Source organism: Schistocerca piceifrons, chromosome 6, assembly GCF_021461385.2.
Source record: "Schistocerca piceifrons isolate TAMUIC-IGC-003096 chromosome 6, iqSchPice1.1, whole genome shotgun sequence".
Classification (NCBI taxonomy): domain Eukaryota; kingdom Metazoa; phylum Arthropoda; class Insecta; order Orthoptera; family Acrididae; genus Schistocerca; species Schistocerca piceifrons.
In genome coordinates this window covers 18,171,526-18,192,416 of record NC_060143.1, presented here as the reverse complement: position 1 = coordinate 18,192,416, position 20,891 = coordinate 18,171,526, and the positions used below count along the sequence as shown (strand labels likewise).

The 20,891-nt window shown below is 45.0% G+C and overlaps 1 protein-coding gene and 1 pseudogene across 1 annotated transcript in view; one reads left to right on the top strand and one right to left on the bottom strand.

Moving 5' to 3' along the window:
- Positions 1 to 7,957, top strand: part of LOC124802815 (thioredoxin-2-like) — a 70,401-nt gene extending 62,444 nt beyond the window's left edge. Inside the window, exon 2 of the mRNA XM_047263820.1 lies at positions 7,718 to 7,957. Within this exon, the coding sequence (XP_047119776.1) occupies positions 7,718 to 7,957 (240 nt within the window). The remainder of the gene's footprint in view (positions 1 to 7,717) is intronic.
- An 11,955-nt stretch (positions 7,958 to 19,912) lies between these two features.
- LOC124803520 lies at positions 19,913 to 20,030 on the bottom strand (annotated as a pseudogene).
- Positions 20,031 to 20,891: the final 861 nt, after the last annotated feature.

Below are 20,891 nucleotides of genomic sequence, written 5' to 3'. Positions count from 1 at the left end.
GCAGGCGGTGGTCTAGTTGTTAGCATTGCTGTCTCTAGACCGCCGGATTCGGGGTTCGATTCCAGGAGGGCCGGATAATGTCTTCGCCTATGCTGTCCTCATCGTTTCATCTCATCCTCGTCGATGCACAAATGCCGATGTGGCGTCAAGCTGACAGACTTGCACCAGGCTGGCGGAAAATCCCAGACGGAGGCTCCCAGCCAGTAATGCCACACTATTATTCCATTTTTTACAATACATCAAGAAGACGAAAGTTAGTACTATACTCTGTTCATCATAGGAATAAACCATATGCAAACATTACATCATGTATTCTTCCCCATATGCTTGAATCTCATTGGAATTCGTTTCACTTGGAGCGGAAGGCAAGCTGTGTTCAGTACAGTCAAGTACAGTAATAAGGATAAGTTTTACGCTGTGTTACACGCACGTAGACGGAGCGATAGTGCGGGATGACAGATTTGCCGGCGCCTATAACATGGACTACACTGGCCAGCCAGCTGGTCCAAATAAGTACTGATGTATGGAGCAGTAGTTCAGGCGGGAAAAGAGACGAGCAGAGAAACAATACAGCTTCTAATGTCATTTAATTTTTAAAGAGAGTGAAATAATATTCGGCAAAACTCCAGCACTTCTTAGGTGACCAGACGGAAAGCGTAAAATGCTCTCGTTCTCACCTAACTATTCTAATTACAAACAAGAGAGATGAAAATTCCTAAACACAAGGTAATTTTTCTGAGCGAGCTATGTATGGTGCAAAAGCATACAGCAGGCAATTCACCTTGTTGTTGAATACTGAAGCCACTGACTGGTAATCTCTTAATCCTTCCCTATCCGAATCCGATAAATACATTTCATTTCTTGAACTTTCGTCTGGCTACATTGATAACGAGTCGATCAACAACAGAATCCACGAAGCCAACCAGGCGCCGCATTTTCTCCTCTTCTGCATCCCGCCTTCGTTCGGCAGTGGAATGTGGAAAGGCTGCGTGCGTTATTTGCAGTGCGTCTGGCACAGTTCTGTTGGGTTCATATTGTAATGGTTCAGCGACAAATATAAAAATCCAGGTTTGTTCTCGATTGTGTGAAAATGATTGTTTTTCATGTTCCTACGACCAGATTACATCTGTGGCATAAACAATGCACATAGTCCAAATAAAGAGTATTTGGTTTTCTATTTTTGTCCAAAAAACTGAATTGTTATGTTTTTTTTTTAATTTAAGGAATCTTTATTAACAATCTTTCATAACATATCGATAATCAAGAATTTATATTGGAAATCAAAAAGGGAATTCCGCGTGCAATATGTACTGGGTGATCAAAAAGTCAGTATAAATTTGAAAACTGAATAAATCACGGAATAATGTAGATAGAGAGGTACAAATTGACACACATGCTTGGAATGACATGGGGTTTTATTAGAACCAAAAAAATATAAAAGTTCAAAAATGTCCGACAGATGGCGCTTCATCTGATCAGAATAGCAATAATTAGCTTAACAAAGTAAGACAAAGCAAAGATGATGTTCTTTACAGGAAATGCTCAATATGTCCACCATCATTCCTCAACAATAGCTGTAGTCGAGGAATAATGTTGTGAACAGCACTGTAAAGCATGTCCTGAGTTATGGTGAAGTATTGGCGTCGGATGTTGTCTTTCAGCATCCCTAGAGATGTCGGTCGACCACTACACACTTGCGACTTCAGGTAACCCCAAAGCCAATAATCGCACGGACTGAGGTTTGGGGACCTGGGAGGCCAAGCATGACGAAAGTGGTAGCTGAGCACACGATCATCACCAAACGACGCGCGCAAGAGATGGTTCAAATGGCTCTGAGCACTATGGGACTCAACTGCTGAGGTCATTAGTCCCCTAGAACTTAGAACTAGTTCAACAAAAATGGCTCTGAGCACTATGGGACTCAACTGCTGAGGTCATCATTTCCCTAGAACTTAGAACTACTTAAACCTAACTAACCTAAGGACATCACAAACATCCATGCCCGAGGCAGGATTCGAACCTGCGACCGTAGCGGTCTTGCGGTTCCAGACTGCCGCGCCTGTAACCGCACGGCCACTTCGGCCGGCCCAACTAGTTCAACCTAACTAACCTAAGGACATCACAAACATCCATGCCCGAGGCAGGATTCGAACCTGCGACGCGCAAGAGATCTTTCACGCGCCATCTATCGGACATTTTGTGAACTTTGTTTTTGTTTTTTGGTTCTAATAAAACCCCATGTCATTCCAAGCATATGTGTCAATTTTTACCTCTCTATCTATTCCGTGGTTTATTAAGTTTTCAAATTTATACTGACTTTCTGATCACCTTGCAATTAAAAACAAGAAGACTTGCATTATTCATAAAAGATTATAATGAGTTTTACAACTACGAGATGAAGGTATTTCAAATTGAACAAAAAAAAAAAAGACCGAACCAGCGATCCATGTACTACAGGAATTTATCAGTTTACTACGCTTTTTTTTTTTTTTTCGTAGCGGACGTCATATGACATCCGTTGAAGTTAGCTATTGAACCTTTCACTCAAATTTTTCCGAACACGCTGAGCTACCGTGCCGGCTGCTATCGATTACGCTATATATCCGATTTGTATTTACGTGTCAACTGTAGTAAATATAGTGCCTCGGGAAACTTCACAGCCGATGTTGATCTGTAGATTTACGAAAATCATCAAGAACAACATATTTCTCGGCACATTTTAACCGTATTCCACACGCGTGTTTCACTACGGGGCAGGAAGCAGCCTAGCCATTTGCATACTGCAAATTATCAGCGCGACAATTAGACCACAATAGTACAGAGACTGCGACTGTACACGATTTTTGAAATAAGAACTACATAACTAAAGCGTGATTGAGAAAAACATTGATGGCTGTTACTGCATTAGAATATCTTAAAGTTTCATTTAACGTAACTTAGTAGTACGATATCTAATACATAAGTAGGACCTACTTCCAAGAGCGTAACAACACTAGTGTATGTGTGCTGGCCAACCATCGCGCTTGTGTTTGTTTACATCAGGTTTATTCTTATGGTGAACAGAGTATAGACAGTCTCAGCAGATGTGCGCCTTCTCACAAATGCACAAATGCGCCAATCAAGCGACATTTTTATCCTGGTGGGAAGTCTCTGTGAAACAGGTATCATAACACCCGATGGGTTCTTTTATTGGCCCTTTAGCACATTCCATACAATCAGTCGCTCTGAGAAGTAAGACTGGCAAAGAGACACTATAACAAAACAAATTTATCTAGCGGTATTAGTTTATGCAGTTTTCTGTGATTTAAACCTGTAAGTTGTGTATCTGCCAGGCACGCAGTATAACGATGAAGAAACACAGACGAAAGAAAGTGAAATAAGCTGGGATTACACAAGATTCCTTGATTTAGGTCAGTTAGCTCACCTTTCTCTGACTGTTTCCGTTAGGAAGGCGTTAAGTTCTTCATACAGGATGGTTCCCTGCTGATGTTACTAACTTTCAGGGATGATGAAGAAGGTAAGTGTTTCAGTTTGAGGTCAGGGACTTTGGACAGGAAACAACCGAGTCGATAGTTATAAGCCGAAATCGTTCTACAACATCTGACAGTGAAATACGTTTTCCAGTACCGTTGTTGCTAGGGTAGGCACCTTTCTGAGGTGGTAGTATAGACCAAAACAAGAAAAAAGTTTCCAGTACACATGGATTGTGAAATGCACACATTAAGAGGCATGAGCACTTATTCACCTTCCATATTGCGAAACACATGTCTTCTACTGCAAGTTCTTTGGTTTCCACATTTCTGAGGAGGTGGTATGGACCAAAACAAGAAGAAAATGTGCATACATTAAGAGCTATGAGCACTTGTTCATCTTCGATACTGTGAAACACATGTCCTCTACTATACGTTCTTTGGATTCCACATTTTTTGAGGAGGTTATATGGACCAACATAAGAATAAATTGCCGGGAAAGTGTGGGCTCTATACTGCATGCCTTAGAAGCTATGAGTACTTATTCATCTTCGCTACTGTGAAACATCTCCAGTACTGAGCAAGTGCCTATAGCTCTTAAGGCATGCATTTTAGAGCCCATGCTTACTGGATGTTTCTTGTTTTGGCTCACAATACCGCCTCCAAATACAGAAACCAAAGAGGTTGCAGAAGACGACATGTGTTTCATATTATTGAAGGTGAACAAGTGCTCACAGCTCTTAATGTATGCATTTTAGAGCCCATGTTAGCTACCCATTCTTTTTTTCTTGTTTTGGTCCATACTATCACCTCTGGAAGTTGCCTACCCTACAGTCGTAGCAACAATAATACCGGTACGTGTATGCAACTGTCAGACGTATCAGAACGATTTTAGCCTACAGATTTCGACTCAATCGTTGCCGGATCAGGGTCCCTTACCTCAGATTGATACCTTTACCCTTCCCCATCACCCATGAAAGTTTGCAGCACCATCTTGGAATCACCCTGTTATAGGCCTTTCAGCCAGTTAGAATCAAGAGCAGAATGTAGACATTTTTATTCGCCATTTCATGCTCCTTCTGAAAGCGCTGCAGTAAGGTGCTGCATCCTGGTAGAACTTTATCAACATTTTCTGCTACGATGGTCGTGGGTAACGCTCTTCTTTGAAACGAACTTAGTCGTACACGACCATTAGCCATTCAGGAGAGTTGGAGAAAGCCCAGCTCATCATCTTCAGCGGAACGAAAAGCCCGTTCCCCAGCAAGCGGAGTTAGCCGTGGCGACAAGGCGGAATGGGGCTAGCCCATACGGGTGACCGGGAAATACGTTACACTTGTAGACATACAGTCCGCGATGCTAACCCCATCAAATAAAGCAACTTCATTTACTGTGTGATCATGGGCACAGACACTGCCGACAAAACAATGCTATACCTTCAAGAGCTGTGTTCACCAGCACCATTGTATAATATGCTCATACTGAGGGGCTGCAATGTCGATGAGTCATTTGTCACGGTCATCGGCACTCAGGCCTGTCTTTGCACACTCAGACTTGACCCTTCAGGCAGTAACAATGCTGATTGCAGAAGTGAACAGTGTGTGCCACATTTATTCTAGGGTACAACCACGCCCCACCAACGAGTATGTACTCCAGCTGGTCAGCTTCATCGATCTGAACGTTGTAGGCCTGTACGTATCGACAGACTGCTGCACACGTTGGGCACGAAGTATCGGCGGTATGTTGCTACTTTCAACAGTGATCAGTGAAACATTTCCACATATGTAGACCAGGTTCCGCAAGTGGGCCTAGTACAGACAAACGTCAAGTCAGTCTGTATCATAGTTAACTCAGAGATTACACTATTAAAGTGATTTCATTGTCTGAAGTGGCAGTGTGAGTAAATTATAAGTGTCTGTGATATTAAAGATAATACTGGCAGTACTTGTAATATTTGATGTAACGAGTCCTGGGGAAAAGAAAGATGAAGAGACCGCATCGGCTAAGAATGCTGGAAAAAGAGGAAGAGAAGTTGGAAAGAAGGGTTGGAAAGAGGGATGTACAATGCCAACGAGTGCGTACAGAGACAATGGTAACCATTATTGTTGCTTTAGTAGATATATTACTAATTCTATTCTGTCCGCCCTCGGTAGCTGAGTGGTCAGCGCGACAGAATGTCAATCCTAAGGGCCCGGGTTCGATTCCCGGCTGGGTGGAAGATGTTCTCCGCTCAGGGATAGAGTGTATTGTTGTCCTAATAATCATCATTTCATGCCCATCGACGCGAAAGTCGGCGAAGTGGCGCCAAATCGAAAGACTTGCACTCGGCGAACGGTCTATCCGACGGGAGGCCCTAGTCACACGAAATTTTATTTAACTCTATTCTGAAGCTGGAGATTAATTCAGTGCTCTAATACAATGCAGGAGGTTATTCCAGAGTCGTGTTCTTCCTACTGAGAAGGATTTAAGAAAGTGCCTGAACGATGAAGTGAGACAGAAAGGATTTTGCTCTGATGCGAACGGGTATTTCTGCCGTGTTGTTGAGGCAAGATAGTTAAGGTCAGGGAGATTTATGAGGAACAGTGTTCATTAATAAGACAGTAAAGAGAACAGAGGGTATTGAAATCTCTGCGCTTGTCCGCATACAGCCAAGATGCGTGTGCATATGATGATGAAAAGTGATCAAAGAGTCGAACAGCACAGGTATGACGAACACAGGCATTCATAACCAGTTACAGGGACCGTGGGCTTTCCTGAGAAAAACTTTGCAGGATAACATCGCTGTAATCAATAATTAGAAGTATTAGTGTTTGTACGAGCTTCTTCTTTTTAGGTCAAGAGGGAAGAGCTTTTTATGTTTTTGTAAGGCATGGAGAGATGCTGATGCCTTCTTGAACACTGCAGTAAGGTGCTGACTCCAATTTAGATTTTCATCTATTATTAATCCTAAACTATTTGCTGAAGTTGATGCTGGTCCCACTTAAGAGTTAAAGACGGTCGGGATTTCGATATTTCGGGCTGATGAGCCTAGAGTGACCAACCAGTACCGCTTGCGTTTTGGATGGGTTGAGTTTTAGCCCTATTTCTGCTCTCACACCGAGCGAGGTGGCGCAGTGGCTAGCACACTGGACTCGCAGTCGGGAGGATGACGGTTCAATCCCGCGTCCGTCCATCCTGATTTAGGTTTTCCGTGATTTCCCTAAATCGCTCCAGGCAAATGCCGGGATGGTTCCTTTGAAACGGCATGGCCGACTTCCTTCTCTGTCCTTCCCTAATCCGATGAGACCGATGACCTCGCTGTCTGGTCTCCTCCCCCCAAACAGCCCAACCCAACCTGCTCTCACAGTGATAGTGCACACAGGTCGGTATTGATATTCTCGATAGCTGTCTTCAGGTTTATTGTTTTTGCAACTAGATACAACTGGAGGTCATCAACGTAAATGTGATATTTGCCGTGGGACTAAACTGGTGAGACATGATTTACGTACAGTGAAAGTACAGGACCTAATACTGAACCCTGGGGGAAGTGTCATTTTATCTACCTTTATTGTGACTTTATGGCGCTGGACGTGACGCATTGCTGGAAAGACGTCAAGTTTAGGCGAAATTATTGCACTGCACTTGGCGCGAAATTTAGACTGCTAAGTTTGGCAAGCAAAATGTCGAAGTCTACAGCGACAAACGCTTTCTCTTGTGCATCTGTGGCAAGGTTCAGGTCATCTGTTATATTTTTTAAAGCCGATGCTGTGTTGCGATGTTTACGAAAGCCTAAATGGTTTTTCGTTTGGTCTGAATTTATCAAGCTGAGCTACCTGTCACCTCACTTGTCAACGAAATGATCTTGCGCTTGAGGGCGTTGCCTTTTTTTTTTGTCGGGCAGTCTACAAACTCGACACATCATTTTTGCCATTCTGTAACGTCTCCACGCTGACTCATCTTGCTGTGCTGATGATTCACATACAACGCTTGGCAGATACGGACCACATTACCCCATTTCTGACGGCCGGGGTGGACGCTCACATGACCAGTTCTGCAGCATCTCCAGCTCTCAAAAGCGACCAGTTTGCTCTTTCAAGGGTACGGGTAGTATTTTGTTCGCCGAGCTTATTACTCGTATTTTCTCCGTTCGCTGCCACATCCAAATTAGGAAACGACTTGTTGGGACGCGGCACGGTTCCGCGTGTTGTTTTTAAAGCAGTGCTCCTTTCCGTGTTATCTTGTAATCGAACGGGCCGCGGCGGCTCCGGCAGAAAAGGAGCAAGAGCTGGCTGGCGCTTAGGGAGCGCGGCGACAGAAAGAAGGATGTGGCGGCCGCCGCCGGGGACCCCCGCGGTCCGCCGCAGTCCATCACGCCGCGGGTCCCACACGCGACTCGCAACGACGCCGCCGGCTCGGCCAGGGCCGAGGGCTCCACCACGGGCTCCGGCCCCGCACCGCTGCACGTACGAACGCACAGGGCTCGCCGCTCGCCGGCCGACGTGGCGAATTAATAGCACACCTCCTGCCACTAGAGACTGTAAGGGGGTACCGCAATATAAACGAGCATCGTTCTTCTGATTTTTTTATTTTCCAATAAAAAGCACGGGAAGTGCAGGTCGTTTCTCTATATAGCTTCCTGCTTTCGAAACACATTTTCCCGAGCGAATTGGTAACTTCTATATCTCGTTCTCGTAGAATGAAGTTGCCTGTTGCGCAAACACGTTATCTGATCAAAAGTGTGCGCACATCTGTCAGCGCTAACTGATATGAGTTGTGTGTGACACAGAGCCTTTATGGTGGTTTGAACCCTGCTGACGACATTTCAGTGAGGTGTCTGAAGGTCTGCGGAGGAGTGGCAGCCCATTCCTCCTCAAGAGCCGGAACTAGAGAAACTAGTGATCAGGGACGGTGGTGTCTGGAGCGAAGATGAGGATCTAACTCGTCTCAAAGGTGTTCCATTGGCTTCAGGCAGGGACTCTGCGCAAACCATACAATTTCGGGAATGTTCACAAACCACTGTCTCAAGATGCTGCTCTATGACTGTATCGCTGATTCAGTCATTGTCTACGAATTGTTCCTCTACATTATGCAGTACACGATCTACATGTACATCTACATCCATACTCCGCAAGCCACCTGACGGTGTATGGCGGAGGGTACCTTGAGTACATCTATCGGTTCTCCCTTCTATTCCAGTCCCGTTCGTGGAAAGAAAGATTTCGGTATGCCTCTGTGTGGGCTCTAATCTCTCTCATTTTATCCTCATGGTCTCTTCGCGAGGTATGCGTAGGAGGGAGCAATATACTGCTTGACTGCTCGGTGAAGGTATGTTCTCAAAACTTCAACAAAAGCCCGTACCGAGCTACTGAGCGTCTCTCCTGCAGAGCTTTCCACTGTAGTTTTTTATCGCGATTACTAAATCATCCTGTAACGAAGCGCGCTGCTCTCCGTTGGATCTTCTAAAATTCAATTATTGCCAGAATGAGATTTTCACTCTGCAGCGGAGTGTGCGCTGATAAGAAACTTCCTGACAGTTTAAAACTGTGTGCCGGACCGAGACACGATCTTGCAAAATGTGTGCATATCCTTCCACATTTAATGTTTTCTTAAGCGCAAGAAAGGGCTCACACCCTAACCAAGAAAAAGACCCCCATCTCCTAACTCCAGCTTCTTCTGCGCTTCACCGTAGGCACTACACATGACGGAAGGTAATGTTCTGCAGGCATTTGCCAAACCAAAATCCTTCCCTCGGGTTGCCACAGGTTATAGCTTGATTCATAACTCCAGATCATTCGTTTCCAATCTATTGACCAGTAGCGTCACTTTTTCTATAACCTAAGGGGTCACTTGCCATTGATTACAGAAATGGGTGACTTAAGAAGTGAAAGTCGCGAGATCTTTCTTCTTATCTCGTGTTTTCTACTGAAAATCTCATGCTTGTACTCTTGTTAACTTTACTATTACAGACATCGCTTCAACTTTTTTTTTTAATTGGTCCTGTGCGCAACAAATAACTTACTTGGTCTTTCTGCGTCCACTGTTTGATCTGCCGCATTCCATTATTTAATAAAAACATAAAAAACCTATTATTCATGCTGAGTGCAATGCATGTTGTGTATGGCGGCTCCTGCTGTTGCTGCGGCTGCTGCTGCTTGCTACAACTACATATAATTCCAGAGAAAGGGTTTTGTCAAATCTAAACTCGATAAATGATAACCCAAACAAGTAATTCCTTTTTTAAAAAAAAAACTATATTCTGAAAGCGATTCCTTCTCATTCAACTAACAAAACGCTAGAAGCTCTTTGAATAATCGCTTCGTATGTAAATCTGCCTCCAGTAGCATTAAAGCAATATTACACTGGCTTCAAAACTGCCACTAGCTAATCCGTGCGCTGCGACGCGCGACAACAATATCTTAGATTCCAGAGTTTGTGTATGCGCGCTGTAGCCAACCTTTAAATCCTAAGAGAGTATTGCCAACTTTCAGAAGGGCTACTCGATCATCGTACCCCATTCGTTTTAACTCCCTACGCACAGTCATTGTGCTACCTAGACTACTGATAGCACTTTGGAACTCATGTGCAATATCTTCCGCTGATTTTATGAGATTCTTTTACCACACGCCACAATTGTGGATGTACTTGGCTTAGCTGTTGTTATTCCTTCGCGTTTCCGCTTCACAATCCCACCAGAAAAGTCGATTTGGGCAGCTGTAGAAAGGTGGAAATGTTCCTGGTAGATTTGTTACTCAGTTGAAATCCAGTCATCCTGACCGACCCATTGTGCTATCAATGCTTCTCTATTGACAGCTCCCGCCTCCTTTTACACCTAGGGCTAGCTAGTTGTCAATTCCGCACTATATAGGTTTCGTCCGGACCCTTTTGAAATCGAGTGAGGTGGGGCACACTGGACTCGCATTCGGGAGGACGACGGTTCAATCCCGCGCCCGGCCCTCCTGATTTAGGTTTTTCGTGATTTCCCTAAATCAGTTCAGGCAAATGCCGGGATGGTTCCTCTGAAAGGGCACGGCGACTTCCTTCCCAATCCTTCCCTAATCCGATGAGACCGATGACCCAGCTGTCTGGTCTCCTCCACCAAATCCACCCCCACCCATACTTTTGAAGAGACAATGGAGGCCTCAACCCCAGAGCCATCGTTGAGCCTTTGACCTCTCGGAACTTCTTTGACTGGACCAAAGACATGGCAGTCGCAGGGAGATCTGGGCTGGCTGTACGGAGTGTATTCAAATGCTTCCCATCTGAGTTGCTCCAATTTTTGTTTTGTCAAGCTGTTGTACTGAGACGTCGGTTGTCTTGCGGAAAAATCACTTCTATCACCAATAGGTCGCACTGTTTGCGGCCATATGTGTCTCTAAGCTCTCTCAAAACCTCGCAGCAGTATGCAGTGTTTATTGTCCGACGTCCGTACGAAAGGTACGCGTAGATATGCACGCCGAAGAAAACAGCTGCTGTGAGTTTGCTAGCTGTCAACCGTGACTTGGCTTCCACTGGGCTGGGCTCCGCCTTTTTTCTCCACTATCTGTTTGCTTCTCTTAAGTCAGGGGATAATGATGCACCCATGTTTCATTACAGGTGGTAATGTCAGTCAGAAACGAGACACCGACCGGCCGAAGTGCCCGTGCGGTTAAAGGCGCTGCAGTCTGGAACCGCAAGACCGCTACGGTCGCAGGTTCGAATTCTGCCTCGGGCATGGATGTTTGTGATGTCCTTAGGTTAGTTAGGTTTAACTAGTTCTAAGTTCTAGGGGACTAATGACCTCGGCAGTTGAGTCCCATAGTGCTCAGAGCCATTTGAACCATTTAGAAACGAGACACCCTCCAAACTCACACACCACTAACTACTCGATTTTTGATCAGTTATCGTAACGCGAGAAACCCACCTGGTGCACTCTTTCCTAAACACTAGCTCCGCTATGAAAATGGCAAATGTCTTGCCACAGCTTAACCCGATCTCATCTTCAATCTCACCGAACGTCAAGCGCCCGTCGCCCTAAGGAGGTTGTTGAACACGGTGCATGTCCTTGTCGGCTTTGCTGGTGCGGGGTCGGTGACAGTGGCCTTCATTCTCATGTTGCTCACGACCCTCCATAAGTTGCTTGGGCCAAATAAAGGCTCGAGATGTTGAAAGTGTCGCTTCCTTCCTCAGTCAGTCTCCTGAGGATTTTGCGTGCTTTTATATTTTCTCCCAGATATTCAAATCTGTTTGTTTTCTTGATGTTAACATACTTGGTTTTTGAAATTTCTGGTGACTAGTTTTTATGGTTCCTGAATTTTGATTTTGCAAAAGGCTATTTGACCTGCCTTTTCAGCTGTCTTATTCATAAGTTCGTCTTTGCTTCGCATTTTCCAAAGTTCCGTCTTTAATTACGAGATCTGCAAAAGCCAGACAATTTATTCCTTCTTTCAGTCTATCCAGCTTCAGATAACTATTAAAATTTTTTTCTTCCTGTGTTTTCCACTCTCTTATAACTTTTTCCAGCATACAGTTGAATAACAGCGTGCCTGTCTGAGTCCTGATACAACATGGAAAGGGCTACAAGTCGTTCCTAGAAATTCAGCTTAAGATATTGTGCTCGTAAGAGTTTGTTTAGTAAGTTGCATAGTTTTCCTACCCAATGCGAGTTCCATCATTGTACTGAGGAGTGAGTTCTGTCTATCGAATCACAAGTCGTTTTAAAGCTAACAAATATTAGCACTATCGTTTTATTTGATATTTTCATATCCCTAATTATCTGGTTCACGTTTAGAATTTGCTTTGGACAGGATCTGATGCCCCTAAATTTAGATTCATACTCTCTGCTTGTTTATCTAATTGAAATTTAATTTGTCCAGTAGTTATTTCGGTAAGTTCTTGCATCCTAATGTAGTGATTGATATAAGTTTTGTTTCCTTATTTATGAAGTGGGTGACTTTACGCGACCTTCCAGTTTTCTGAAATTGTTTCGGTGGCTTGGACATTATCTAGTTAACTGTGACACCTAGATTTCCACTACCTACTAAAATTCCACGTGAGGCTTAGTTTATTTTTAAATCCTCTATGTAACATTTAATCACATCGACACTTGGCGGCCGGCCGGTGTGGCCTAGCGGTTCTGGGCGCTGCAGTTTGGAACCGCGAGACCGCTACGGTCGCAGGTTCGAATCCTGCCTCGGGCATGGATGTGTGTGATGCCCATAGGTTAGTTAGGTTTAAGTAGCTCTAAGTTCTAGGGGACTGATGACCTCAGATGTTAAGTCCCATAGTGCTCAGTGCCATTTGAACCATTTTGATTTGACACTTGGCGTTTTTCAGTTTTCATTAGCAATGTTGTCATGTAAATACATTTACTTGGTTGGTTTTTCACAGGTCAAAAGCTTTTCAAAATGTGTTGCCAGGTGCGTAGAGTTCTCTTCAATTTTTAAATGTGAATTCTCCATTTTTTTCCCGAAGGAAGAAATATTAGGGTTTAACGTCCTGTCGACATGGTGGTTATTAGAGACGGATCAAAAACTGGAATGTTTCAATTACGAGCAAAGGAAATCGGTAGTGCCCTTTTAAATGAACAATCCCGGCGTTGGCTTTGAGCGATTTACGGAGATCACGGAAAACCTAAATGAGGATGGCTGGACGCGGATTTGAACCGTCGTACTCTCGATTGCCAAATGGTTCAAATGGCTCTGAGCACTATGGGACTTAACATCTATGGTCATCAGTCCCCTAGAACTTAGAACTACTTAAACCTAACTAACCTAAGGACATCACACAACACCCAGCCATCACGAGGCAGAGAAAATCCCTGACCCCGCCGGGAATCGAACCCGGGAACCCGGGTGTGGGAAGCGAGAACGCTACCGCACGACCACGAGATGCGGGCTCTCGATTGCCAGTCCAGTGAGTTAAGCACTGCGCCACCTCGCTTCGTTTTCTTTCTTGAATCATGGCGACAGCGGAACGTGCCCTGATATACAGTACTGTAATAATCTCTTGTATTACAGTTTTAAAGTGTCTTTATATGGTTTTAAGTCACTCCTTTTCAAAGATCCTACTTTGTGCCCTAATTATTTTAACTACATCTTGTTTAGATTTTTTTTTTTCAAGTGATCTCTTTATACCACATAATCATGGATTGTTTGCAATCTTCTGTCTATAACTAATTTTGTCAAATAACATTTTATAAATCTTTTCTTTCATTATCTGTCATAACAGCAAGAATCGTAAAAAAATTTTATCAGACAGAATTCTGATAATAAATATGTTTCTAAGTACGCATTTTACAAATTAGATGTACACTGCTCTGCAGAAAATAAGGACGAAGTCCATAAATTAACATAAATGAAACTTGGGGCAGTTGTAGGAACAGAAAAAATTGTGTGCATCAACCAGTGAGCAGTTACAGTACGAGTGATAATGCGCTTTAGAAGAGCATGGCCCAGATACAACATATGGATTACTTCACATGAAGAAGAACCATCGGGAAACTGGGACGAAGTATGGCGAGTTAACAAAGGAGTTTGGTAGTGCTCACACCATTGTTTCACGTGCATGGGGAGCGATCCGAGCAACAGGCCCTGCTGCCAAATCAGTGGTCGACTACGGTCAGCATCAGCAGCAGATAACCACCACACACTGCAACAGGCAAGAACGGAACCACGTCAGACAGCGGGTGCAGTTGCAACCACATTTAACAGGACTGAAAAGTACGCGACCTAATCTTCGACATTGGGACGGAACTGAGTGGTGAGTGGGTGAGTGGTCTCTTCGCCCGACAACCAGTACGTTGTGTTCCGTTGGCACGCGGCGGTGGTGTCTAGAGCCTAAGGACTGGACCAACGACGGGTGGGATCGCTTGAGTTTCTCGGATGAGGCCAGATTCAGTCTGAGTAATGTTTCTGGACATACCCTCCTATAGCGAAAGGGTGGAACACATATTGTACCTAGGAAAATGGTCGAACATGATCGTTTTAGTGGTCCAGGTGCTCAGCTGTAGGGAGGCATAAAGCTGGAGGGGCGCACTGACCTCCGATACGCTCACTGGTCAACGTTACAGTGACGCTGTATCCCTTCCCCATGTACGTCTTTTCAGGGGTGTATTCAGCTCTGGTTTCATGTTTGTGGATGATATTGTGGGGCCTCATCCAACAACGCAGGTGGAGGAACTCATGGAACGAGGGTATATTCGGCGAGTGGACTGGCTTGCCCGTTCCCATGGAGAACGTGTGGAATGCGTCACAGAACGTCCACATGCACGGACGACCATCCAGCAGCCGTGATGGAGGAATGAGATACCCTGCCACAGGTACTCCTTACCAATCTAGTGGCCAGCATGGGATCACGTTGCAGAGCATGCATCATGCATTGTCGTCCGAGGTGATCACATACAATGTTAAAAACCATAACTCACTTTTTGCAATGTTCAGGGGTCAACCCTAAATGACGGTCACTTCAGTGTTATTGTTATCTTTGAGTGAAAGTGTCATTTCTTTTCTTCTAATTGTGCAGTTCCGTCAGTTACCATGTGCTTTATACCATAGCACTTCTTTCTACGTATGGTCCCAGTTTCACCAAGCTATGTTTCTTGGCTGTTGAAACATCCCCTTAGAAAAATTTATGAATGACTGTGCTGATAAACCTCTTACGTTATTTGCTTTTCAAATAGCTGAGCAAAACTGAACGCTCTTAGACATTACTCTCTTTACTTATTCTGATCAACACTAAACTGACACACAATATTTTTAGCGCAACGCAATCTGACTTTCAATAATCCCTACAAAAGAATGGCCCTGACTAACATTAACCTATACCTTTCACAAATCACTTACCTCACAAAAATCTTCGTTACTCGAACTACTGCAATACAGCGAGCGCCACTACTGCCAGCTAAATAAAAGATTCAAACTACTGAAGGCACTAACTACTGACAGGCATAGTTAGCAAATGAAAGATTTTGATAGAGAACAAATAATGTATTTATCTTAATAGTGTTCAAAAGTCATAATATATATAGCAGTTCATGACATCCAGTCTTACAAATGTGCTGTCTCTGATGGACACATGTCCAGAACATCCACTCTCAAAATTCCGCCATCTCTCTCCCCACATCCACCACTGCTGGCGGCTCACCTCCAACTGCGCAACGCTACGCGCTGTTCACATCCAGCTGCCCAACACTACAATGGCAGACAACAATGCAAACTAGCCACAGACTGCACACAGCACAGCCAGTGATTTTCATACAGAGCGCTATGTGGCGGTGGCGTTACCAATATAAGGACCTAAACAGCCTACTTACACTGTGACACATCATGCGAAAGTTACTGTCGTCTTTAAGCTTTGGACATCAGTGTAATTCCCTGTGGCTCATCCCGGAACGACCCTTTCAGTTCAACTCCACTTCCAGAGCTTACCGCGCTATACTAGCATTGAGGTGACAAAATTCATGGATAAGAATAAACATATACAGATAGCGGTAGGATCGTGTACTCAAGGTAAGAAAGGACAATGCATTGGCGGATCTTTTATTTGACACGAGTGATTCATGTGAAAAGGTGTCCGACGTGGTTACGGCCCCACGACGAGAATTACCACACTTTGAACATGGGACATTCCATTTCGGAAATTTTAGGGAGTTCAATATTGCGAGATCCACAGTGAAAAGAGTGTGCAGATAATACCAAATTTCAGGCATTACCTCTCACCATGCATAACGCGATGATCGATGGCCTTCACTTGACGACCGAGAGCAGTGCCGTTTGCGTAGAGTTGTTAAAGATAACAGATAAGCAGCATTGTGCCAAATAACTGCAGAAATCGATGAATCAGTTCGGATAATGCGGCAAATTTGGATTTAATGTGCTATGGCAGCAGATGACCTACGCGAGTGACATTGCTAACAGCACGTCATCACCTCCAGCGTCCCTCTTGGGCTCGTGACCATATCGGTTGGACCCTAGACGACTGGGGTCAGATGAGTCCCGATTTCAGTTGGTAAGATCTGATGGTAGGTTTGGAGTGTGAAGCAGACCTCGCGAACCTATGGCTCCAAGTTGATGACAAAGCATGCGCAAGCCGGTGGCGGCTCCATAGTGGTATGGCCTGTGTTTACGTGGATTGGACAGGGTCTTCTGTTCCAACTGAAACGATAATTGACTGGAAATGATTATGTTCGGCTAATTGGACACAATTTTGAGCCATTCATGGACTTCATGTTGCCAAACAACGATGGCGCTTTTCTGAATGACTATGCACTATGCCACCGGCCAGAACTGTTCGCGATTGGGCTGAAGAACATTCTGGACAATTTGGCATCCCCGATCGCCCAACACGAACATTTATGGGACACAATTGAGAGGTCAGTTCGTGTACAAAATCCTGCACTGCCATCACAGGACCACAACTGTTCGCAGCTGGTTAGAAGAACGTACTGGACAACTCGAGAGAGTCATTTGGCCATCCAGACACCCGATATGAATCACATCGAACATTGATGCGATGTAATTGAGAGAACAGATCGAGGACAGAGTCCTCCACCGACAATACTTCAGCAATTATGGACGGCTATAGGGGCAGCATGGCTCAATATTTCCGCAAAGGGACTTGTCGAGTCCATGCCCCATTGAACTGCTGCACTACGAAGAACAAAAGGAGGTCCTATATGATATTAGGAGGTATCCAGTAATTTTTATCACCTCGGTGTATTTAACTCACCGTTTACAATGCTGGAATTAACCAATTACAAATGATTCCACCCTGCAAAAATTTGAGACTGCCCCGGTCCAGATAGTCAGGAATCTGCAGCGCCGACTGCTAGCTGTAGAGCCAGCGTTATCAAGTTCGTGTCTACCTAAGCCTTGTGTCGGACTGATCGCATGTTGGGCTGATGCGGCGCGCGGTAACTGGTCGTGATGTGGAGGGCGGGACCAGCCGCAGCGGGGAGCCGCTGGCTGTTCGGTAAGCGGCGGTAATTGCTTGTAGCGGCGCGTCGCCGGCGATTTACGCGCGGTAACGCCGGGCCGTTAGGCCGCCAGGGGGCGGCCGGCTCTCCGTCACCAAACCAGACACTCCTCGCCGGCGTCCCAGGGCCGCGGGCCGGCCTCCCTCGTCGCGCAACGCGTTCACCACCTGCGCGGACGGCCGCAGCGTGCGGTGAATTATTGTCGTAGCGTGCCGTAGCAACACTTCATATCTTCTTTCCGTGCGTCGCCAGTGGTAAACGACGAATCCGGGTTTAGTTTCAAACGCGGAGCAGGATCCAATGAATGTTCCCGTCTACGTCCGTTCATTAGTAACCTAACAGACGTAAGGAAGGAATATCAGAGTTTAGTGTCTTGTCAATATGAAGTCATTGGAGATGCAACACAAGCTCGAACTGGGGGAGGATGGGGTGGAATCATCTGTGCCTTTTCCAAAGAAACCATCCCGGCATTTTCTTTAGAAAAATCAGGATGCAAGTCCAGTGTGCTGACCACTGACAGAACAGCAGTTCGGCAGGACAAAGACAGAGAATGGAAAACCGTTTTGAATGGTACGCGTGAAACTAACTGTCATTCAACGAGGAAGCTTAAATCAAGCTGGCCGAAGAGAGATTCGAATCCTGCTTCTCCCTGTCTCCTGTGTCGCACTACTTTGGGGCGAAACAGATCACTTATCTGAATGATACTTCGTCTGACCACCACTGCTGCTACACTACTGGCCATTAAAATTGCTACACCAAGAAGAAATGCAGATGATAAATGGGTATTCATTGGACAAATATTTTATACTAGAACTGACATGTGATTACATTTTCACGCAATTTGGGTGCATAGACCCAGAACAATCACCTCTGGCCGTAATAACGGCCTTGATACGCCTGGGCATTGATCAAACAGAGCATGGATGGCGAGTACAGGTACAGCTGCCCATGCAGCTTCAACACGATACCACAGTTCATCAAGAGTAGTGACTGGCGTATTGTGACGAGCCAGTTGCTCGGCCGCCATTGATCAGACGTTTTCAGTTGGTGAGAGATCTGGAGAATGTACTGGCCATCGTAGCAGTCGAACATTTTCTGTTTCCAGAAAGGCCCGTACAGGACCTGCAACATGCGGTCGTGCGAGCCACAGGTCGTAACACATCTGGAATGTAACGTCCACTGTTCAAACTGCTGTCAATGCGAACAAGAGGTGACCGAGACGTGTAACCAATGGCACCCCATACCATCACGCCGGGTGATACGCCAGTACGACGATGACGAATACACGCTTCCAATGTGCGTTCACCTCGATGTCGCCAAACACGGATGCTATCATCATGATGCTGTAAACAGAACCTGGATTCATCCGAAAAAATGACGTTTTGCCATTCGTGCACCCAGGTTCGTCGTTGAGTACACCATCGCAGGCGCTCCTGTCTGTGATGCAGCGTCAAGGGTAACCGCAGCCATGGTCTCCGAACTGATAGTCCACGCTGCTGCAAACGTCGTCGAACTGTTTGTGCAGATGGCAAATCCAGGCAGGAAGTGCACCTAACAGCAAAACTTACAATGCCTGGAGAAGACAGCTCGGTCGGTCGTCGAAATATTGCGCTAAAAAAGGAAAGAACAACTCAGATAAACATCCGAAAGCTCACTCTTAATCGATCGTGACGAGAAAGAAACTGCTGCTGGGCTGCCGTGGTCTACCCTTGGCTGTAGATATTTTAATATGTGGTTCTCTTTGTGGCGTCGTCGTGTGTGCAGATCTCGACGTAAAACGCATGTAGTGTTGCCGGGGTGTACTAACTTTTGAAACTTCCTGGCTGATTAAAACTGTGTGCCGGACCGAGACTCGAACTCGGGATCTTCGCCTTTTGCGGGCAAGTGCTCTACCTTGCACTTGCCGCGAAAGGCAAAGGTCCCGAGTTCGAGTTTCGGTCCGGCACACAGTTTTAATCTGCCAGGAAGTTTCGTATCAGCGCACACTCCACTGCAGAGTGAAAATCTCATTCTGTATGTCAACTCTTATTTTGTTTTATTCGAAGCTTCAGTTCAGTTGTTATACTCTGGTCACTTACAAGACCTCAGTTTAAGAAGGAACACACCGCTTCAAGAAGATACAGGTCGTTTTAATTTAAATAGTTTATATTATAGTCACTGCGTGTGATACTAATGAACTGTTTATTGCACACACTACAGAACAGCCTCCGTCGACGTAATTATTTGGCCCTCGCTATTGATTCTGATTTTATATTATTTGCAAAGTTTATTGCCTTACCTTTCTGTTTTGTTCTTTACATAAATTTTCTCTTCCCACACAGGCCATGAAGGCCCAAAGGTACCGACTGGCCGCCGTGTCATCCTCAGCCCACAGGCGTCACTGGATGCGGATATGGAGGCGCACGTGGTCAGCACACCGCTCTCCCGGCCGTATGTCAGTTTCCGAGACCGGAGCCGCTACTTCTCAATCAAGTAGCTCCTCAGTTTGCCTCACAAGGGCTGAGTGTACCCCGCTTGCCAACAGCGCTCGGCAGACCGGATGGTCACCCATCCAAGTGCTAGCCCAGCCCGACAGCGCTGAACTTCGGTGATCTGACGGGAACCGGTGTTACCACTGCGGTAAGGCCGCTGGCGCTCTTTACATAGGCCAATAAATATTCGTTAGCCCCAACAAGTTATCAAAATGTGCAAAGTTTACGTCAGACCAAAGATTCTAACAGCCGCACTTGAATGTCGATCTCGATACTGTTAACTTTATCGAATATTCACAGTAAAATGCAATTAATTTTACCTTTTACTTTTCACTTGATAATTCCATTTAACGACAAATATCACAGATCTTCAGTTTTAACCAGTAAAGAATCTATCTTTCTCTCTCTTTAAATAAATTCAAGTATCTGAAACTAAGCTTTTGATGATGAAAATTACGCCGATTTGGCGCCGCTTATACTTCTGTAAAGTGATTGGTGCACTTTCTAAATAATATGGTATATTTTCAGTACTGCACTCTACACACCATGCAGCATTAGCAGTCGCAACAACAGTAGTAACAGCAAACACAGGGCAGGAATCGGGACAGTAATGAGCTAATAGTGTTGTTTTCGTGCCCGTATAGCCAAAAACAAACTACTGTATTACAGTTTTGTTCTGTTATACCTTTATGTTTTTAGTCATTTTACTTCCTTTTCATTAAAACTTTTTACTTAAATATCTCAAATAATGCTAATTAAAAATTATTATGAAAGAAGAATTAATGAAATATTTCCCTGACTCTAACGGAAATGCGATAGTAGTTACAAAAACCTGAGAGATCACACACGATTTGTGGATTTTGCAATTTTTTGATACAATTCGCATCCCAGTCCAACGTTGGGTTCAAGAATAAACTCCGTAGCACATCAGAATTCAGGTAGGCGAGCGCAGCGATGTTCAACCATTGTCACGAAAGATGGCGAGGCGCGCCTGCGGAAGATACAAAGACAGATCCCAGTGAC